The 24,622-nt window shown below is 31.2% G+C and overlaps 2 protein-coding genes across 2 annotated transcripts; both read right to left on the bottom strand.

The window, feature by feature from the left end:
• Positions 1-4,000: 4,000 nt before the first annotated feature.
• Positions 4,001-16,809, bottom strand: LOC111613865 (patched domain-containing protein 3-like). Its single transcript, XM_023355218.1, has 5 exons — positions 16,439-16,809; positions 6,979-7,997; positions 6,731-6,906; positions 6,355-6,436; positions 4,001-4,695 (listed from the first exon to the last, which is right to left on the bottom strand). Exons 1-5 carry the CDS (start codon positions 16,807-16,809, stop codon positions 4,001-4,003), a joined length of 2,343 nt encoding a protein of 780 aa, XP_023210986.1.
• A 1,814-nt stretch (positions 16,810-18,623) lies between these two features.
• On the bottom strand, positions 18,624-20,315 carry LOC111613866. The gene is made up of 3 exons (XM_023355219.1): positions 20,209-20,315; positions 19,306-19,613; positions 18,624-19,215 (listed from the first exon to the last, which is right to left on the bottom strand). Exons 1-3 carry the CDS (start codon positions 20,240-20,242, stop codon positions 18,823-18,825), a joined length of 735 nt encoding a protein of 244 aa, XP_023210987.1. The 5' UTR covers positions 20,243-20,315; the 3' UTR covers positions 18,624-18,822.
• Between the last annotated feature and the right edge of the window lie 4,307 nt (positions 20,316-24,622).

Genomic DNA, 24,622 nt, shown 5'->3' with positions numbered 1-24,622 from the left:
CCATTACTGTTGCCCCTATACCAGGGGCAACTTTAATAAAAATAATTAAAATAATTACAACTTTACAAAAAGAGAGAAGTTGCCGATCTTGCCCCTATACCCGGGGCAACTTCGTCAATTTCTCTCTTCTTGTAAAGTTGTAATTATTTTAATTATTTTTATTTCCAAACTGATTTTAACCAGTTCTATAGTAAGAAAACATTCCAATAGACAATATGCAAAGTTTTTTTTCAGTTTACAGCAGTATTTATTACACAAAATTTAAGTAAAGCTTAACATGCCGATCTTGCCCCGGTTCCCCCCCTATATTTTAAATGTTACTTATATTATGAATTTATCGGTTATATTTCTAAGCATTTTCTAATAATTTTAAATATATTTTCTCTGTTTATATATAATCTACTAGCTGTTACCCGCAGCTTTGCCCGCGAGGATTTTGCAAGCAAACTCCATTTACAGTATATTCAATATTTCAATAACCATAGTAATTGTTATATAACACCTACCGGGTGAGAATCAAAGGAAATGTTTTCAATTTGATCAATTTTCTGGAACGTTTACAATCGTTTTATAATCGAACCAATATGCAATAACAAATTCGAATTTAAAACGGTTCGAACATTTGGTTAAAAAATCGAAATATATAAAAATATTTATAACAATGTCTGAAATGTTATCAATTTAATACCCCTAAGTACTCAATGAAGACTAAACGTAATTCAAAACAAAAAAATCGCATCTAAAATAGTACAGTAGAAGCCGTTTTTCCGGTTAATCCTTAATTCTCTCCCTCTCCCCCCGCGGGGGAATTTCGAAAAATCCCTTCTTAGTGTGCGTTTTCATAACGTACCCTAACTATGTACCAAATTTCACTCCTTTAAGTTCAGCGGTTTGCTTTGGGCGATGATGAATCAATCACTGAGTCAGTCAGGACAAGTATTTTATATATTTAGCAGGGCTGTGGAGTTGCGTAAAAATCTACCGACTCCGACTCCGACTCCGACTCCGTTTCATATACGTAACAAGTTGGTAAGTAAAAGGGAGTCGGAGTCGGCGGATATTTTGACGACTCCGACTCCGACTCCACAGCCCTGATATTTAGATAAAGTATGTGAATTATCGGCAATATATTTTTGATCTAGTTTTTGATATTTTAGAACATAACACCAAAATAGGTGATTTTTATAATCAGGAATAAAATCTTTGTTCAGTATTTCAGAACGGGAAACTAAATCCCAATGTAGACAATCTTTTAGCTCTCGTAAAATATCATTTTTTAATCGTTTATATTTTAAAACAATTCTCATATTTAATTTACGTATATATTTCTTAAAATTAACAGAGGAAATTTAAAATTTCGTTATTTTATTTCAATTAAGATACAGTATTTCAAAAAATTCATCATCTAATATTTGCCGTTCCGAAATTAAATTTATTTTTAAGTGTCTACTATGTTTTTCGATGAATGTAGTAGTACATATATAATTTTTTCATATTAATTCACTGTTTAAATTATCTGCGAATTCAAAAATAAAGTGACGAGTTAAGTCTGTTCTTTGACTTATAACATCCCATTTAATATATTTTTTGAAACGTCGAATTCTATTTTCATATATTAGTAAACGTAATAATTTTTCCCAATCAACTAATATAGTGTGTTTGCATTGTATAAGAAAAAAACTCAGACTTAGGCTATATAGTTTTATTTTTTAATTTTTAGATGTAATTACCGAATTTTGAAGCAATTGGTCAAACATCCTAGGATTGTATAGCAAACAAACAAAGCAAACATTTTCATTTATACATATAGATGTACATTTATTTATTTCAAGAAAAACTGAGGAAAACATAATTAAATAATACATATCTTGACAAAAAGTTCTGCATGTTGTCAATAAACATTTGCACATTATACGACGATTATGCAAAATCTCAGAAAATAATAATTATACTTTCTCAGTTGTCAATCTCTAGTGTATTATTTGACCAATTAGGAAAGTACTGTGAATGCTTAGGTCTGTGGTGCATTTAGAAGAACATATCAAATTTGCAAAACCGGTAGGATTCAGTAAACTATTAGAATAATATTTACTGATATAAAGTATAAACAATTATTTAAAACTGTTCTAAGAGATCAATCTTTTTAATACCTTTATGAGATTTGCTATAAATTTTAAGACGTCTTTGTTGTAAACTGTGGTGTAATAAGATTTAAAAATTTATAACAAATTACATATACCTATTAAAAAGATTTATTACAATAAAAAACAAAAAGTAAATATTTATGATATTTTAAAACATGATTAAGGTATTGATTTATATAAAATTAGAATATGTGTTACCGCTAAAGCTCGAAACTCGTTAATCTGCAGATTAACTAGCGTGATCCGTTAAAGTTGTGAAAATTGTTTCATTTCTCAAATTACCTAGATAATGTGCAGAGTATCTAGGTAATCCGCACATTACCTACTAGGCACTCGGTAAAGTGAAAATAAGATCTTTGCCACAAATAAATGTACCACAAATAGGTGTGCTTGTCGCAGAAACCAATTGCTATGAAATTCAAAGTGTCACCAATCTTTAGACTGCACTAGTAAGTAAGCACAATTGGATAATGTTACCTATGGTGAGTAAAATGGCGGCTCGTCTCTGATTCCAGCAAAGAGAAGAAAGGAAACAGTGGGGACGCACGTTCAAACCTAACCTAACCTATTCTAATAATTTGGTTGGTAATAATTATGGTAATTTATTAAAATAGGTTAGGTTAGGACAGAACGTGCGTCCCCACTGTTTCCTTTCTTCTGTTTGCTGGAATCAGAGACGAGCCGCCATTTTACTCACCATAGGTAACATTAACTGCACAATTACATCATGCGATCACCAGAAAAAGTATGATAACTTTATTATTTTTCGTCTCCGGTCCAAAAGTAGGGTATCGTTGAAGTCGTCTCGGTCCCCTCAGTTCAGATAGATACTCAAAGTCCCGAAATTCCATAGGTGGTTATCTATATAATAATTTCCCTAATTGTATTAATATTTTAAACCGTTTGATTTTTTGTATGTCTTTTTAATTGGTTGATGATTGATTCTATCAACTAATTTGTCGATTGTTTGATTGTATTAACTTGGTTCTTTAGATATCGAAAATTAAATAAAGAACATTATGTTAATTTAAGCGTACAGAAACGTTGCTGTTGTTTCAGCAAAGACTTTATTTTCACTTTACCGAGTGCCTAGTAGGTAATTTGCAGATTACCTAGATAATCTGCACATTACCTAGGTAATTTCAGAAATAGAACAATTTTAGCAACTTTAACGGATCACGCTAGTTAATCTGCAGATTAGCTAGTTAATCTGCAGATTAACGAGTTTCCGAGCTTTAGAGGTAACATATGAATCAATTGAAATAATACATTTTTTATTCTTTCCAGTAACTTACACTCAAGACAATCCTACTTGTTTTCCGATAAACATTTTCGAACGAAAACGTAATTAAAATTTTCATTTCGATTAGTCGATGGCATTAACGAAAGAACCACCGGAATAAACACCATGGCATGGAATGCTGTTTCCAACGTCATTAAAAATACAATCTTTATGAGAACAAAAATAAAGTGCATTTCCTTGTATAGAAATAATATTCCAAAAGTAGTCGATAAAGTACCTTGCAATATAGGATAACCTAAATGGTAAAGAGAATCTCTCAACTTTTCGCTTGGATTTTTCAAATTTGACCGAAAAAACGCATAAGAAATATGGGCAAGATAATTTATACAAAATCCTACGCAGAGAATCAAACTCATCATGGAAACTACATCTACGTTTACATCCCATAAGGTCATCAATCCCAAAGTTTCTGTTATGGTGGAGACAAGGGATATCGCTACTAGAAACGCGCAGACTACATTTGGTATAAACAACAAAAACACAATAAGTATTAGTATCGATGTAACCCAAAACATCTGCATTACAATGTCCATGATAATTATTCCCTGTTCTATTAAAATCGATACAGGACTATGCCAGTGAATGGTGCCTCTTCCGCAATTTTCCACATATCATCAAGAAATTTTATTTCCATTTCTCTGCCAGATACATCTTTTGCTATAACAAAAAATCGGCTGCATATTATGTCAGACTCGTCTTCATTAAAGACGATATCTGAAGAGAATTCGTCGGCACCTTTGAATCTCAAGAATACTTTACGCAACCCATCCAAGTAATCTTGTTTCACAGACATGTTGTAACCTGCCAACGAATATTTAGCAACGGGATGCTCCTGAAATTCCTTGTAATATTTCAACCAAGAAATGGTGAAACGTTCATCAGAGATATGAGGATGAGATTGGAATCTTTCGATAAGTGACTCCATATTTTGCTGTACAGTGATGTCAGAGTAATCCAAAGTTTCATTAATAATTATATTCAACGCAAATCCGTATTCCTCAAAATAATTACACAGAACGTTAGTAGCTTGCATGATAGAAGAATCGTCAGGAAATAAATTCTGCCAATCTATTCCATGTCTAATTGAAAAACAACCGTAAATTCCAAGACCCAAATTTGCAAAATATAAAATTATGACAACGACTTTTGTAATTGGAAAGGAAAGAATATTTCCGACTTGATTCTTGAATATTTTCATGAAAATTTCTTCCTCTGATTCATTCGATTCCAAGGAATTAGGTTCAGGTTCTGCAAATAAATATCACCCTTTTCACTGATAAAATATATCAAATATTTTAGTAATATAAGCATCTTTTTAGACATTGTGATGTTGAAATCATATTCCTGAATGATAAAATTCAGAAAGTAAAATAATGAACGCATCGCGAATATTTCTTTAGTTTCGGTGTCAAAATTAGTTCCAATTATGTCCACTTAATTCAACTCATAAAGAAATCCATCAAAGCAGATAACATGGAGGAGTTCATTCTCAAGATGACATGAAAGCAAGTAACGACATTATGGAGAGCAAGGAACCACATTTCTTAGGATATCCTTCATACCTCTTATCGCATAGAATATTTTAACACAGCCAATAACGCTTAAATATCTTTGTAAATCTGTTACTTCTCGTAGCCCGATAAGAAAAATCACCGGGTCTGCAGATTTCGGTGATAATTAATTCTGAAAGTGTCGGCTTATCATTGGATTATTTTCAATCGAAGACAGTATCAATTGTTTCACAGGAGAAGTAACGGGGAGAGGCGGCCATCCTATATGATTGTCACAACATGAAAGGCTTTTCTTTCCCCCCCAAGTTAGAATAACAGTTGATCTGTAATAGTGGCAGGTTCATAAAAAATACACCTCTGCGAAGTCAACGTGTTGAAACATCACCTGATAGACATAATTAGAACTAATTTTGAAACGTCTGGAAACCCGTGATTCTATGTACAGTAGAACCTCGATTATCCGGACTAATTGGGGATGAAGGTAGTCCGGATAAGAAAAAATTCGGATAATAAAAACAAATACTTTAATTTGTCTTTTAATGATAATACAACACATTTTCTTTTCGATGACGTATCGGTAATATTAAAAATAAATACTGTATTTAAATCGTGATCAAATTTTCAAGAAACAAACGTTCGTATTGAATTTGGTCTACTACTGACCAGCGCTAACAGACTACCTATTGTTTAAAAGGCCCTCTGGTGGCGCAAGAAGACGGATTTTATAAAATAAAAAGCAGTTGAAACTGCATTTTTATGAATAAAAATTTGACAAACTATTTATCGTTTTATGACGAATAAAACTTTTTCGTCTCGTTCACGACTTTTAAGTAATGCATAAACCTTCGAGGCGCGAGGTCTTTCGGACCGCGAGGCATAGGTGCTGGCCCACGTTGCCCATACGCCGCCCTTGGTCATAGAAATGATGTAATTTGAATATAAATTATTTATAAATACGTATGTCAAGTTATATTTTTATTACGACTCAAAATATATTTAAAAGTTTACGACCACTGTGCTGAGTGAGACGTTGTTGAAACAAAAAAAGTTATTCATTCCATCACGTACAGTACATAAACAGTATCATAATTCGCCAAGTGCAAATGAGCAAATTTTTAAAATTTTTGTTTATTTTGAACAATCCGGATAATCGAAAATCCGGATAATAGAGGTCCGGATAATCGAGGATCTACTGTATTTCCAAGTTACTCCCGTTACCAAGCATCAAAAATCGATTTTTTAAATGTTTACTGACTTATAGAGCATCGTACATACTATTCATAATTTAAATTTTATATACACTGTATAAAAACAAAATGTATAATACATAAATTCCTCGCATCAAATTTAGTTACTATATTTCATATTCATTTACAAAAGTATGACTTATTCTTACCAAATAATCGAAGAGTAATCGGATGAAGGCCTTTCTCTTCTCGATATCCACTAATCGCCATGCAAGCACCAAAAAATGTTATCTGAAAAACATAAGTGAAGAATATGCAAGTTGCAGAATAATAGCAGAATATTCTCACAAGAGGAAACGAAGTCGTCATTCCAACGCAATACGCCAAGAAATTGGTGAGTGACGTCAGAGTGATGGAAACAATAATACATTTTTTATTCTTTCCAGTAACTTACACTCAAGACAATCCTACTTGTTTTCCGATAAACATTTTCGAACGAAAACGTAATTAAAATTNGAAAAATGTTATCTGAAAAACATAAGTGAAGAATATGCAAGTTGCAGAATAATAGCAGAATATTCTCACAAGAGGAAACGAAGTCGTCATTCCAACGCAATACGCCAAGAAATTGGTGAGTGACGTCAGAGTGATGGAAACTGCTGCTTCTCTGTACGTATTACGCAGACGATTAACAACATTGTCGTTTGGATCGGTAATTCTCCAATTGGCGATCAGAACAAATGCATCATCGATCTCCGTTACTGTCAAACAAAAACAATTATAATGAATGAAAATGTTTATTTATAAACTACTTACAAATAAAGAATACCTACCAATTACTAAAAACGGAATACAAATATTCCAATATGTGTTTTTCGTGCCGAAGAATCCCATTAATCCAAAGGATGCACTTATTGCCAGGCCAGCTGATACGACACTCGCAACACCTAACCAAGGTTTGCTTCTTACTAATTTTATACTCATGCATGTGATCATGGAGAAAGCAGAGATGAAAATCACTACCGCAGCAATCAACGGTCGTAGATTTGAAAACAGAATTTCAGCATACTCTTCAATGGACCAGAAAGGATTAATGAAAATCTTAATATGCTGAAAGCGACTATTTCCTATTTCGTCATAAACTGTTTTAGTCCACTGTTCAATCCATTTCTGCTTCCACTTCATAGTGATATCGAATGGATAAAATAATCTGATGGCTTTTACACTTTCGACACATTCTTGTCTATCAGTTTTCACACCTCCCAAATTTAACGAATAAACATTATAAGATAAGGTTAACTTGTCCATCTCTACAGGATATTTTATTTTTTTTCTTCTTGTTAATAAATCATTTATTTCCGATAGCAGAACGGAAAAAGGATTCTCGAAGCAGTTTCCGCGAACTATTCCACAAACATTGCGATATTCAATTGAAACGTCATCAATTACAACAGTGAGATTTTTAATAGTTTCATCCACTTTCTTAATTTCTTCAAGTACTTCCTTTACTCCCATGTCTCCCATGTCTTTTCTTACAATGAACATTATAGCCATCTCGGGAAGATCGGCTAATCTTAACATATCATAGAATACAGAAGAATTGAAGGGAAATATTTTTTCCACAAAGAGTTTCGTGCTAATAGCTCTTCCTTTATCTGCAACAACTAAATCATCGATATCTTCGATTGGTGATAATTTGAGGATTCCAATTGAAAGAGAAAACGAAAGCAATACAGGTAAAACTATAAAGTAAACGGGTCGACGTGCAATAATTTCTCCTAGGTTTTCGAAAATCCGGGTTAACATACATTTAATACAATCGACTTTCATGCTTGAAAGATGTTCTGTTCCACTGAAAAAACGTAAATATATTGAATATAGTGACACTGAGAGTAACTTTTTAACATATTTAAAAGTTTTAGTGGATATAAAAACGCTTCTACACGTTACCACAACATTAAATTTACGTTTTGAAATTATTTTGTCAAAAAGTATTCTTAAAACAGTATATTAACTATGTAATAAAAATTTTATCTCTGTTCGAGGGAGATTTTTGAATCCATTTTTGGTTTGTTCCATCACCACTAATAAGACAAAACTTATATTTCACCAATTTCCTATGGGATAGAATTACAGTAATCCAATAAGAATTGCTATAATTCTATGTCATTGAAAATTATACTTCTGTACACTTTGCATTCCAGACATATTAATACGTTATTGAAAGAAATATAATATTTAAACTTTCCAAATTTTATAATGAATTAAGTAATTTAATATACGTAAGTCATTCCGAAGGAAAAGTAATAAATAATTTGAATATATGCCAACACAGAATCTTCGGATTCTTGAAACGTGTCTTTAGTACAAATGTCTATATCGGTAAGAATTTTAAACCTTTAGAAACAGCTCACATTGTTAGACAAGAGCATAGTTCATTGGAAAATACTATAAATAGGAATTAGGCAAGTTGATGGAGTGTTGTGATTTGAAAATAAAGAAAACTGTAAGTTTTTCTTCGTAACAAAATTGTTTTGATTGCTAACTGAGAAATTTTCCGAGCGTATTAAACAGAGGACATAGAATAATTATTGAAATTTATTTAAATGTTTCGTGAAAGCTAAATGTATCATTGTAGTTTTTAAAAAGGAAATTATTGAAGCGCCAGCGAACGAATGGAGTAAGCTTTCTTGGAAACGAATGAAATTGACAAATCGCTGAAATGTATTTTGTGAAGTAATTACTTATCCGATTCGAACGAAGTTTTCCGCGTTAACAGAAGAAACATAATCCTTTCGTAGCAGAAGCTGAATTTTTAAATTCGACTTAGAACGGAACATATCAGGGGTCAAATGTCATCCCCATGTTAAGTCAGAGGGAAAATTTTGTTCTACCATAAGCGCATTTTTTTCCTAAAATATTTGTCTTGTCATACTCCATTGATAAAAATCTGAAATTCTTAAAGATATTACAATAAAACTCTAATATAGAGTATTATGAAATCAATTAAATAAATGAAGTAAAATCTAATTAGTAGCGTGTTGGCCCTGTACATCACACGTTTCCTGCTAGAAATCGAGTCGTACCAATCATCTGTCTAACTTCTTTTGGGGAAAAATGTTTTAATTAAAATCAAGTGACTTTCAATTTGCATTGGACGTATCTATATAGCTAGCCGGGCCTCCTACCCGTTATGTGGTCTCGATTTTTATCTATCTTACTCTGTTGTCAAGACTGAAGGAAATCAGACGTACTGTACATGCATACAACAGTCGGCATTTATAGATCTGAAATTTGAGCCTAATTCAAGTAAATAAAAGTAATAATATCATAGAACGAGCAAATGAATTTTTTGATAATGCCACAATTAATGAATATAATAGTAAATAAAACAGACGTGCAAATCCAATCCGAATTAAAAATTGAAAAAATCAAAAACTACATATCTGGATATAGAGAAAATCCTCGATAGTTCGAAATCCAACGGGCGAAATAAAAGCGACGTCGAATTATCTAATTTCGAATTATTCGAGTTTTACATGTAAGTTATAGGTATCCATCGTACAATACAGTTTTGTTCTAACGCAGTTTAAATATTATGTAAAGTTTTCGGGTCAGCAATACTTCTGGTTTCACTCTTACACGATTTTGGAATACCTCGTACAAAATTTCACAATTTTTAAGAGAAAACTCCATTATTCGATACGTTTTTATTCAAGTAAGCACGCGTATTGTCTGAAATTTGCCCACGGATTTTCTTTCCTATCAACCAGGTATTGTTGTCGTGGTTTTCAGACTTTAGCCTTTACGGCTGTCATGTGTTTATTTCTTTTATAGATTAAATTTCGTCTTTCGTAAAATTTATTTAAACATTTTAGGTAAGTGTTATTAAACTTTTTTAATCGTAGTTACGTACGAATGATTACTTCATTCGTAGAAATGACGAATGAAATGCAACGATATCTCGATACTGGAATAAATTCTGGAAAAAGGTCACTCGGTACTGGAGTAAACAGACGCAACTCGCAAGAACAAATTTTCCATTAATAATATATTTTCATTTTGTCATCCGTAGAAATTTTTATGATAAAAATGTGGTTACAGTGGCTGTCTTTCTATAAAAATTATAGCTAAAAAGTTTCCTTTTTAACGGTCCTTTTCCCACCGGTTTAACTGTCAACAAGTTCTTTCTCCTCCCCCCCTCTCATTTACCCGCGAAATTATCGCATATATGTGAGAAAGTTGACACTTAAGTTTTCTTTAAGGAGGAAATTTAAAACAATCGAAAGAAATACGAAACCTTCGAATCGATTATTGTTTAGTTTTCATTGGCCAGATCTTACCCAAATCGAATGAACATGATCCGGATCCATAGCGTTACCAGTTATTATACTCTCGGTTGTAAACTCGTTTTCTCGCTTCGGTATATGTACTCAGTCACTTTAAGTTACAAGCGTTTAGGTAGTTGATATCGCTCCGAAAATGCACTGTGAACGAAGACGAACTCGGAAATCGTATATAGGCTTAGTACTTCCATGTACTAATTGTTTTACTTGTTAAACGAGCCTTGTTGGACTTCCGATATACGAAGACACCCTATTGACTTATTCATAACGCTCCCCACTCGAAAGTCGAACTAGCACGCCCACTTAACGTTTATTTTTGTTCGCGAGATAGGACACGAACTTTTACTATTTTAACTTGTGTCAGGTCCCGACATTGGAAGGATCTTGTAATCCCGACGACAATTTTTCATTTCGCCATCCATTGACAATTGAGCGGATCTTGCCGATCAAAGTATAAAAATATTGCTGATACTTCTGATCAAAATCAACAAAAAAAGCTGAGAAGAAGACTACTTTCTAAATATAACATGCCCGCCTTTCACTAAAATTAATATTATCGCGTCATACAGTTCTTTTAATTGTTAATTATTTATTCATTACAAATAAATTAATGATTCCTTTAATAAACATATTTCTCTTAGTAACTGAAAAGAATGGTATACTTTTGCTAAATTCTAAAACGTTAATCCATGTTTTGCATTAGTCCTGTGTTTTCGTATAGCACAGATTCGCATAATACAGCACTTTTTCGTGAATTTTATCGGCACGTCATGCAATGACGTGCCGATAAAATTCAGTAAAACTTGTTTTGCAGATTAAAATAATAAATATGGTCTTTTCGTATCTAACACTTTGATTTATTTGTCATAGCAAAATAATTATTTAATTGTCATAGCCAATTATTTCAAGAAATAATTAGCTTCACGTTATACGTCACACCGGAAACTATAAATCAAACTTGACAATAATAAAAAAAAAACACTTCAAATATTACAACATTGGAAGAACTCTCACAATATCAGATTATTTAACATAAAGTTTCTGCAATTTATGTGCAAAAATACAATTAAATCATTTGCATGTCTTTATTTCTTAATGGGCTCATCTTATGATTATTATTGTAAAATTGAAAAATATTATAGACTATAATAACGAATAAATTCGTCATTAACTTCGACCCTACTCCAAATATTACTCACGGCATATTTTTCTTTCTTCACTCTGTTGACGTTTAAATTAGAAATAAAAGTAATATAAATTTCATAGGATTGCCACACAACAAGTTATTATCGGCATTAAATTTATATGGTGTAATCAGGGTCCCGGAAAGGCAGTGGCAGAGGGAGCATGTCCCCAGGGCACCGAGACGAACAGGCGCCAAAATTGAAAATTTTTTTCTTTGGCGAAGTAATAAATTCGTAGAAAACTGCCCTTATTACTATGAAAAGTTAAATTATAATATATAATATCTATTATATTAATAGAAAGTGTTTTCTGTTATTTTTATATTTGTAACAGAGTTATCCAAATGGTACCACAATTAAGTTCGTGTTTAATGCCAAATGCCGTAGCCCTGGGTGTAATGTTGCAAAATACATTAGTTAAATTTTGTCTAATAATTTATTCTTTATGAAATTGTCAATATTTGATATTCATTTCCTAATTAAATTTATTGTTATAATAAATTAGAGTAAAAACTTGCAATTTCATTCGTGTGAGTAGACCCTAAGTTTAGAAATGATTTTTCAACTAAGATGTAATTAACTAGTAAGGATAATTTTAAAGAATTTTAATATATATTTTATACGAATATTTAAGATTGAATGCGAACGTGTCCTTGAATTTCCTTTAGTTGGAATCTATTATAAAATACATAAAGTTTCGTGTAAATTTAAATTTTCCTTAGTTGTTTTCAAGAATTGCTTTAAGGTGTATTTACGTTTAATTTTCTGAAGGAGACATTCACTAAACTTTATTTATTATCGATATATACAAGGAAAAGTCTAGTGTTTCATCTTATAAAAAATCAAACCGGTCTACTGGTGCTGTGATTGTTGTACTCTTTCAAAACGTCTTTGTTATTACGTTTAAAAGAATAAGGGCAGTTAAAGTACTCTCAACGAAGTTATAAAATCCACATCATATAGAACATGTGAAACTATGCGATAAAAGTTTGTAAATACTTCCGTTCGATCCTTAACAGCATCAATGCCTCTAATAAGGGAACCTCCCCGCAAAATTTCAGAAATGTTCTTCAAAAGCACAGGACTTATAAAGCATCAAATTGGGTAAACTAAATCGTGTCACACACACACATAAACACATACATTAACATCCATATATACTAAAAAAAAAACCCGAAATGTTTCGTGTTCCTTGATGTTTCAATGCGTCCCAATTCCTAATATTCAGCAATCTTCTCCGTTAATTTTTTGACCAATCGCTAAATTTTCCTTTGTTATATATATAGCAGAGACGGGAAAGTAATAATATTTGATAAATTTTAAAAGATACGGTATTATGTTCCGATACTTATATATGAAAAGATAATTCTGAAAATGTATCAGAAAGAATAAGTTAGATAACAGCGGTTATATTAAATTATTAAATTTGTGATAGCAAAATAAGGATAAATAAGGAAAATATTCATTTATATTTTTATTTAACCAAAAGAAAAATTTTCCAGCTTTATATTTAAAAGTCGAGTTTGTATAATTAATGTAAAATAAAACATTAATTATATAAACTCACACGCAAAGCTGCAAAATTTTCCCTTTAGTTAATTAAAAATATAAATGAATATTTTCCTTATTTGAAAGTAATTAGTCAGTTAGTAATTTGGAAGAAATCCAATTCGTTTTTGGTTTGTTCACAAGAATTGCTTTAGAACTGATTATAATTATTGTTACAATTTCCTTTGTAATAGTGTGTAGGTGTAGGCCTATATATATATAACATTTAGAAAAGTTTTAAATATGTTAGATTAAACATTTCAAAAAGAACATGGTGCCTTAAGAGTAAGGTGATGTTACTTCACGAGCAATTAGGAAGNTTAACATTATCAGATTATTATTCGTACTTCTAATCCTCTATTATATTATATTATAGTGTATGATTTATATCGCCACAAAGTTTATCTTACGTAAGGGTTTATTACAGCAATAGAAAATACATTATATTAAATTTATAAGATATCGTATTTTTTTCTAATGTTAGTTGTAACAAGCTGTTTCATTTACAGCAGAATACCAAATAATAATCTACCAACGAATCAAATTTTGCGAAAAATTGGAGAAGTATTAAACTCGGCACCCTGTAGAACCAGTTAATTAAAATGTACAGGGTGATTAAAAAGTCAAAGAAATTTAAAAACATTAATAATCCATATACTATTTAAGCGATTTTCAGAGAAATGCTTAGAAAGAAGCGTGATTTTTTTAGGTGTCATAAAAATTTTACTACCAAAATAGTTACATTTCTTGCCATAGATGGTGAAATCATTTGTAAATTTGTTAAAGTAAGGTTACATAATTTGTTCACAAATTATGTAACCTCACCAATCGCCGTCTATGGCAAGAAATGCAACAATTTTGGTACTACTAAAATTTTTATGACACCTAAAAATATCCCGCTTCATTCTAAGCATTTCTTTGAAAACCGCATCATCTTACTGTAAATAGTTTTTGAAGTATTAATTTTTTAAAATTTCTGTGACTTTTGAATTACCCTGTATTTTGACTGCCGGTAATCGTATCATGCAATTTTCATATTCGAATGCTACCGCACAGCTTGTCCGATAGGAAAAAGTTGCATGATGGCATTGGAATAGAAAAAAATTGCATAATTAAAGTTTATCGTCCAGCACGAAATATGACTTAAGTGATGTTTGAGGAAGCTGAGTCTAAATATTTAATCTGTTTTTGGGTAATTTGATTGGTTGGCAGATTTTTTCGTTCGATATTCGGCTGTGAATGAAAGTTTCTTAGAGTTAATATTAGAATATATTATAATATCTGAAAAATTTAACATATATTTTCAATTCCTGTATACTTGACCATTGAATTTATGACTTTTCGTACCATCCGAGTATCGCGACAAATGTGACATTGGTAGGCTGAAATAACCCAACTCTTTATATGGTTTTCGATTGAATTGCTATATTACTGTATTTGATTAATATAACTACAAAGGTTATCTTATGTAAGGGTTTATCACACCGAGTGTCCAATCTATCATATTTTAAAATTCTTTATTTTTCTACTGTACGCAATTTAAAACTTTTTTAAATGTTTGGTCATTCGGTGTGATAACCTAAGATAACCTTTCTGATTACAAATCAAATACAGTAGAGCGTCGTTTATCCGAATCAATTGGGGACTGGAATGGTTCGGATAACTTATTTTACGGATAACGAATCATGTACGAAAAAAAATATATTAATTTATCCCGCGTTGAAATTTTTCTCCGTTGCGTGTCGCTTCGCGTTGAATTTTAGTTGATGTTAAGCCTAACGAAGACTATTGTATCGTTAAAAATTATTTTTTTATTTTGTAAAAACAAAATAAATATATTGAAAAATATAAAAACAATAAAAAATTATACTTCAGATGTTAATTTAGTATCAAAAACGTAAAACATTTGAGTAGCCCGAGAAATAGCCGAAGATTGCATCGTCATATCACTAGCGAAAATTTAAATTTGCCGACTGGAATGCTTTCGGATAACGGACGTTTCGGATAACCAGCTTTCGGATAAACGACGCTCTACTGTACTTTAATATTTCATTATATTATAGGGTTAGAAGTACGAAATAATCTAATAAATTTAAATTTTGGTGTTAATTTTTGCCGAAGCAAAGCCAGGCTCATCTGCTAGTAATATAATATCAATAAAATGATTATAAAAATTTCTCGAATATATATGAATTATATCTCAAAGTTTAATTGCTTCATTGTGGAGTTATAATTTATTTATATTTAGCGTTGTTAGAATAAAATCTACAACTACTTTATTTACATAAAAACTATTTCGAAAATGATTTTTATCTAGATACGATGGCTCTGGTACTATTTCAAGAGTTATTATACAGTTACAGAGATCGAAGAATGATATTGATATGAGGCTATTTAGAAGATATGTCTCCAGTCACGGGTGGATACGCTGATGAGTAATGCTGTCCCGGTTGCAGAAAACAAAAAATACAAATTTACACTACCAGTGGCATAGCTACATATTCAGCGCCGTAGATCAAGTAGAATGGGTGCGCTCCCCTGGTTTATCGGAAGAAATCTAGCGAAATTTGTTTTGAATATTCATTTAAAAAACCTATATCTAACTACAGTCGACCCCCCTATAACACTGTTGATTTTTCCGTTTTATATGTATTCCATGTTGTACGAGTCACTTAGATTTTACAAATACGTGAGCCGTTTACAGCCTCTTGGTGTCCACAGGGTGAAAAGAGCAAAAAACAACAACAAAACAATAATATGTTATATAAACTGCATTAACAAAATGTATGAAAGTTTAGTTTCGTCACAAATACATTATAATACATAAAGAGACTTCATTCGTATAGACAGGTTTTTGTCATGAATGGGTTTCCAAACGGTGTCTTCTGCTCTTCTTGGATCCAGTCCGGATTATGGAGGTCTGTGAGATGGAATACACACAACTACAAAATTAACGTCCTGATTAATCGCTTCCCCCGTGCTTCCGGTGACTCTCTTTTTTCATCTTGTCATGAGAAAGGGGGTCACGTATTTGTCCAATGTTGATGGTTACGGTGCCAAGTTGATACTTATGAGTCAATTTTCCTATCGGGTTGTTATGACTAAAAGTAACCTCTGCTCTAATTCTTAGCAGGATTGTTTTGCTGTTAAATTTATTTATAATTCCTGGACAAATTCAAAATTCCGACAAATATGGAAATTTGCGGATCTCACACCTAGCAACGACTCCAGCGTAAGAGGAGGTCGGTAAACTTGTAGGAATAGTGGTTTGTGCAGTGTCCACGATTTTATTTACTTTGCCATCTATTACTAATCTGACCTTCTTTGAAACGTCTTGTTGAATGCGATTAACACTATGTGCTAAAGATTTTGATACTGCTTCAATGATTAAACTGTTCAATATGTCGATATCATTACTAAGACATTGAGCCAATGCACAGATAGTCTTGCCAATAAAACAGATCGTTATCAGCTTCACGAATTTTGATTCTGAGTTCTTTGTGAACAGCAGAGCTGCATTTTTCTGGACAGTTAACCAGAACAACGTCCAGGAGTTCCCTAAGTTTCCTGCGGATGGACGAGACATCTCAGCATGGGCTCCCTGCCTGTGTTTTCAGAACTAGATAAACACGCCATCTAGAAAGATCCTTATATTACTTAAACTACCTTAAACTGATAACTTAAACCAAGGAAAAGAACAGAAGTGAAAACCAAAATACTACAAAACAATATAACCGAAAAACCGATAACCACGAAAATGGGATGGCCTAGAAAAACGAAACTAACAGCGGGAACAAAGCACCTAATAAAAGAATAAATTACAAAGGGAAAACTAACTACAAAAAACAGAAACCACGAAAAAGACAAAATAATAACTAACAACGAAAAAGTTATGAAACCGGCTAGCCAGTTGAAACTGTATCCTAGCAAAACCTAACCGTAGGCTTTGCTAGGATAGCATACAACCGAACTTACAACCGAAAAGGCTGAAGAACATCTCAGAAAAACCTGAAAATCAAAAATACTGGAATGCAGTAAAACCAGAAAATCGGAAAAACTCAAAAACTAGTTGACTGATAAAAACCAAAATCTTTATTAAAACTAAACACCGGAAGACCTAATTAAGTATAAAAGAAAAACTACATAAGTTAGACAAGACTACGACAAGACTAATTACCTAAAAACATCCTAATAACTGAAAATTTATCAGCAAAAACAAAGCAATCGAGTGGAAGTTATAAAGGAGTGAAATTAAATTAATTAAATCAAAGAAACTAACTGTTTCTGCCTGGGAACGCCAAAACAGAAACTGAGTTAACTAAGTCAACCAGATAAAAAAAAAAAAACACGTGGAAATGAAAAATCTAGCCTATTGAAAACGAGAGACTGACTTAAAATCTAAGCGGTAACACCAATACTAACTAAAATGATAGAAAACAGCAGGAAAAAACACTGAATAGAGCCCAAGAAACAGAAAAGTAGACCACAGCAAAAAGCACACCAACACAGGCAAGAAGCAGGCAGAAGAATCCACCAATACGGAAGTACAGAAGGAAAGAAATCATATACTAAGACATTTCTCTGGAGATTTTGCTTGGTGGAAGTGAATGCTGAACAATAGATAAGAAGGAGATGACTTGCAGAAGGTGGATATGAAAAGGAATAAATAATAGAAAATGGACCAACCAAATGAAACAATTAGGAGGGAAGTACCAGAGCAAAGTTAATACGGAATACGTAAATTAAATTTATACGTGATATTATTACGCACAATAATTTCATAGAAACTATCCTCGAAGACAAAATTCTGGGAAAGCAAGGAAGAGCAAGAAAAAGGTAAAATTATCTGAAAAGTTGTCAATGCTTCTGTGGAGTTCCGAAATTATTTATGGAGTTTGACACTTTTTTCTCTTCTTTATCAATGTCGTCAGATGGAGGGAATATGAAGGACAAAGACAATCTTGAGGAAGATTGAAATCGTTTGGGCGAAAGTCTTTCAGATGTGGAGAATCCAGGAGAATTCCACATACTTGGAAGATTTATTATAAATTAAATATAACTCTAGTTTAAAGAAAGCACTTCTTTATTAATAGATAAAGTGAGAAACTGTAATTTTAAAGTGAAGTCCGCCATATTTTGCTACTTGCTAATTATAAAAGTTGTAGCAAATTCGAAGAAAATTATTTCATTCGAGTTTAAAAGTTCTAAACCGTATCTTAAGAGAAATATTAACCGAGATTTTAATACAAAAAAGTGTCATTAAACTTCTAACGTCATCTACTAGGCAACGCGTGTATTACTAAAACCATTACAATCGGCCTTAAACATTATGACAAATTAACGTAATTTTAAAAAAATACACAATAAGAAACAAGGTTGCATGTTAATACCTTTAATTTCTTAAATCCCTTAAATTAATCTTACATTGTTTAATTATATAACAATGAGGAAATCGATTTAAAATTAGATTAGATATTTAATATTTTGTATTAATTAATTATCAGAATATTCTTTTTAGCATTTGTTGATTATGTTTGCATTTATTATGCTACTAGACAGAACGCGTTTCTGCTTTCTCCTCAAGCATTTAGACTACTTACTATAAAGTTATAACGCTCTTAAGATTTTTTAAAGTATCGTTTAATAAATTTTCACATGTGTAATCGTTAGAATTAGTCAAATTGTAAAGATATGTACCGGTGTTATTCAGAAGTACCCTAATACATCGGCCAATGTAATCGATGCAATCGTACTTTGATAGCTCTGTCACCACACATCCCAAAAAATTTGTAACATTATTGAGAAGAGGGCAGAGCTGATTCATCTGTGACATTTGAGATTGCAAATCGTCAGAATAAGAACTACACTCATCGCATCTGTCTTCGAGACGAAGTTTGTCACCTAAGGCGTGATCTACAGAATAGTCTACGTCACTAATGGTGATACCAAGAACTGTAAGATTTTTATAGCATCCGTCTATATCAGCTCGAAGCTGAAAAAAAAAATAATGATTGTTTTTATAGATATTAATTCATGATTATTTAGAAAATTGAATTAAAATAAAAAAATATACAAAACTTACCTTGAGATAGGTACAATTTAAAAATTTTCTAATATCCAAGTCCTTCACTACATCAAACAATAATCCGGAAAGACTGACAGCTCCTGAAGTTGGCATAGCTCCTGAAGTTGGCATTCCTCCTGATATCACATTTGTAACAGTTCCCATCATGCTACTGATTCGATTTGACTCCTGTTTAATATTGTGTTCGTCCTTCTCATTTTCTTTACCCCTTACACCATCGACAAACTTTTCTTCGCCATTATCAAATGAAACATCTTTCTTTATTTCTTTCTTAGATGCTTTGCTGTTTGATACCACAGCAATTCCTAACAAAATAAATAATCTTTCATTAATATTGATTTATGTCGAATTAAGTTAATTGGCATAATATTAATTAAAAACTTAACAACACATTTAGAATTATAAGTAATATAATTTTAATAATTTTGCTTGTTTTTAAAAAGTATTATCTGTAAAATTTAAATTGAAATATAACGAAAGATCACAAGAATATATATGTGTATATATAAGTTTAAGCATTGAAAATTAAATATTAAATCATATTTTTAATTGATTTAGTTTAAAATATATGCTCTCGATCTAAAATTTGCACTGTCTTGCCCCTGTACATCATACTTTTTCCTTAACATTGGAAATACCAGTCATCTATCTAACACCTTACAGGAGATAGTTTTAAATCGAAATAAAGTGACGTCAGTTCGTTTATAATTAATCGGGTCCTCCTGTCTCCTCGCGTTTTTAATTCCGGTCTCGGATTTCATCTATCTAACTCTATTGCCGAGATTAAGGAAAAACGAACGGACGGACGACAGCGGAAATTTATAGGTCTACAATTTTTTTTCAAATTGCAGTCAATTATCAATTTAGAAATTTAAAGATTATAGAAAATACTTAACTTACCAACAAGGGCCAGTAGAATGAGAATGGTTTTCATGTTGCTTTCGGTTTGTTGATCGCCGAAATGTGCTTTAACGGCAATCTTCAATGCCTTTTTATAGGAAAATTCTGCGTAGAATTGCGTGAATTCAGCGCTATTTCTCCTCCTACCTGTCAATCCAAAATTTTGACATTGCAGATGGTATTTTGAATTTTGAATCCAATGAAATTACTTCATTTAATTTACGTAGATTTTGCCCTCCCTTTCTCGTTTCATTTCGTATCCGGTGGTTTTGTTTTACGGATCTCCGCGAAAATATCGTTTACATCGGAAATCAGAATTATCACAAGTTCGTTTAATTAGCATTATAATTATTTTTTATATTTACTTAATTTAAATTAGATTCGTTATAAAAGAGTTTTAAATAAAGGTTTATATAAAATATTTCTTTAAGTTTATGTAAAGAACAAATGGAATTTGTACTTGAAAAATCTTCAAATTTATTATAATTAAGACGAAAACTTTGTTGTCAATCATTTTAATTTCTCTTCTAACATGCAAAAATTGTTTTAAGGTTTGCGAAGACAAGAAACTTTTATTGCAAATTGCAAGTTTAATTAATTTAATCAAAATATTTCCTCCTGAAAGGTGTTAATAGATAACCAGCAGGACTGAAATCTTGAAGGGAAAGTATGATGTACAGGGGCAAGCAACTAGTAAGTTGAGGTGGAAAGCGTATATTTTAAATGAAATAAATTCAAAATATGTTTAAGAATTGCAGCCCAGCATTATGACCATATCAAAGTAAATAATTTCTCCTAACTTGTTTAATTTCTATTCAGAAAGTCTAGAAATATTAAATAGGACTAACCATTTTGAGGTTCATTTTATTTTACTCTATTAAAGTGGGGCTTATAATTATTTATTTAATTTATATATTTTTCATCATTCTTCCCTGTTTGGCAAACCGAAAATAGATGTTAATTATAATAGCTGGACATTATTAAATAATATTATAACATTAATTATAAGTAATTTAAAAGTAAAATATCTCGTCGGTATAACTAGAAAATATGACAGAAGTAAACGTTAACTTTTCCTTTTTTTTATTAAGTACAATAATAAAATATTAAAAACTAATAAAAATTAAAATCGACATAATTATCCATTACAAAGTTATTATAAATGTATATATTAAGAAAAATTATATTTATCTTTCAATTGTATACGAAAACAGAGTACATGTATTTAAATTTATAAGAATAAGTTAAGCAAATCTACTATAATTCTTTATTCTCTGTCACTTTTTATAGCTACAACACAGATAATACTTCAAGCCGCTATTGAGAAAGAGATATTTCGACTCTTAATAAGGGTTTAGAGTGCAAAATAAGGTTCAAGTTTTAATATCTGAACTATTTATCCACAAAATTTGTTTAGTAAATGAACGTAGAAAAATAATGGAAACATCTGGGACGATTGTTTTATGCCACGTCATCGACAAAGCGGCTTCCTGCAAAGGTAATTAACAATTATCTTTCGTAAATTAAGATAAAATATTATATTTAAGTAATTTTCATTAAAAAATTATATACTTTAATTTAGATAATGTAAATATTGCAGTTGTTCGGAAGCTTTAAATACAAGTACTTTAATATTTAATAAAATTAATAGCCATTTAAGTAAGATTATAAGTACGACCATGTCGAATACTTTCGAAACGTGCAATATATTGAAAAATACATTTAAGTGTGTAAATATAATACATTTTAAGACTATACAATAGCGATTTATTCAATGTCCTTTCTCAACACCTCAAGAAACAGTCTTACAACAAAGTCACTTTTTATTAGAGGCTGCTCATCCGCCTCACTATTACAGGAAGTTCTGTAACCTTTGACATAGTGAGGTGGATGAGCAACTTCTCATAAAAGGTCAACTCCGTCATAAGAATGTTTCCTGAAGTGTGAGAAAGGACATTGAATGAATCGCTATTATATAGTCTTAAAATGTATTAATTTTACAATCATAGTCGTGGCAATTTAATCAAATGTATAAATATATTTTATAAGCTATAAATATATAGAATGTGATATAAACTTATGTATATTTTAAAAATATCAAACGTATACGAAAAAAAATTATTACTTTTATTTAGTACTAAAAGTATTTATAAGAAAATGAATTTATATTGATATTTCGAGCCTAATTTTTATTTTAATAATATATTTTAAATATTAAAAATTGCATTAATTCGAATAACTAAAAGTGATAACAAGTGAGTTTAACTCGGAAATTGTAAAAGTTGTTGTTTACGAACACCTGTTAATTACACGTGGACGACCTAGAATTAAAAATTTCGAATTTAAATAATTTAAAATAAAATCAGTCTAAAATAATTTTATTTAATCCACAATTGAATTAAAAAGTTAAGAAATATAATTTGAAATTGTAAATTTCTCAAATTTTAAATTTAATAAATATCATAATAGTTAATAAATAGTTAATAGTGATTTTCTGATTGGCCGTCCCGATCTCGAATTTGGGGATCGTAAGAAAAATCATCTTATAACCCGTTTTATCTTAGACCATGTCCGTTTATTCCACAATTATTTACAGCATGGCTACGATTCAACATAATCTTCCTGTTTTCCTTTCTTTTTTCTCACTTCTCCCCCATTCAAGTACCCTTTATTTCAATTTGTAGACTTCTCGGCCATCAAATTCAGCGCTAAGTCGGTAGCTTTCTTTTGGGTTGGTCTCGGTTGGCCCGCCTAACTCAGTTTGGTCAAGGTGACTCACTGCAGCTGACCTCCAGATAATTTGGAATGCCTCTTTTTCAATCGTCGCTCAGTGGACCTCCGCACACTTACTAACAATACCACATAATATAAGAAATGCACACACTCTGCATTTCTTATATTGTCATTATCATAGTCAATAATAATGCGAATGAAAATTAGTTATTATAAGTATTCAGTAATAAAATTATTAAAGAAAAAATTAATTTATATTGATATTTCTGGCTTAATTAATGTTTTAATAATATAATTTAAATATTAAAAATTGCATTTATTCGAATAATTAAACGGAATGAGTTTTAACGATGCAAAGTAGGTGTAACGCGTAAATATGTAAAAGCGGTTATTAACGTACACCTGTTACTTACACGTGGACGACCTACTATTTAAAATTTCGATTTAAAATAATTTAAAATTAAATAAGTTCTAAAATATTTTTATTTAATCCACAATTGAATTTTGAAATTTTTGACTTTACATTAGAATATTAAAAAATTAATAAATATAATTTAAAGGATTGTAAATTTCTTCAATTTAAAACAAATAAGTCTTAGAGAAGATATACTTAACACTTTCTTTAACCTTTAAAACTCTAGACTTATTTAAATATAAATATTAATTATTAGAAAGGTTGAAAGTATACATTATTAGAAAGGTTAAAGGGCCACTTTCATAGGTATAGCCCAGGTATTGTTGAAGCGGAAAAAGATGTAATGTTCAAGGGTTAAGAAGGAAGGGGAAAGTTATTATAAAAGCGTCTGTGTCGCATTTATAATAAAGAAACATAATACAAATAAAGTTAAATGATATTACGAGTGAAGTACAAAGGTATTAGTGAAGCGAAGTAGGAGATACAGTATATTATTTACAAAAGCTTGGTGTTAAAAACAAAGCAAGACGGGTGTTGAATAGTTGTCTATACAAACAATGCCTTGAAAAAACGATGTAGTATCCGACAGGATGACAAACAGTACAATATACCAATTTGTAATACCAAACAATGGTTATATGCGAAAAGTAGAAAACAGTCTCGTTCTTAAAATGGAATGTATTGTACATAATGCAAGCGTGTAAGGGTAAATCGAAAAAAAATTGCACTACTCTAACTTTAGAGAGAGCAATACCCAGTTGCCATAACATATACAGTTGAAAAGGCAATACAATACTAATACAGATAGGTGATACATGCTGAAAAGTACCAAAAGAAATACACTGAAGCAAATATTTATAAAGCAGGACACGGTTAGCAGAACATACACATGTTTATGTAGTACAGTATAATACAGATGGGAATTACATGCTGAACAGTGTTGAACATAAAAGGCACAGTTATAGATGCAGTATGGCATGTGTGACAGATTGAGTCCAAGAAAGGCACGGGAAAGGAGGCATGACAAAGGCATATTAGTCCAGCACAGTGATGCTATCAGTAAAGTCTCTGAAAGCTCTGTGAATGATCTTGTTATTCATTAGAGTCCTTCCAGTGAATCCCTTCAGTGAGTACGGTGTTAATAAGTGTCCTGCTTTGTGATGTATAGTTCGAAAACTTTTTGTACATTTTTTGACGTTTAAAATTCCTTGAGTTTAAAAATGTAAGATTTTTTGAGGGTGTTCATTTTTGATCGATCTTCCCCCG

Source organism: Centruroides sculpturatus, unplaced genomic scaffold (genome assembly GCF_000671375.1).
Source record: "Centruroides sculpturatus isolate CEXI.00-Female unplaced genomic scaffold, Cexi_2.0 scaffold1823, whole genome shotgun sequence".
Classification (NCBI taxonomy): domain Eukaryota; kingdom Metazoa; phylum Arthropoda; class Arachnida; order Scorpiones; family Buthidae; genus Centruroides; species Centruroides sculpturatus.
Note: the sequence above shows the minus strand (reverse complement) of the source record. Positions and strands in the feature narration are given on the sequence as shown.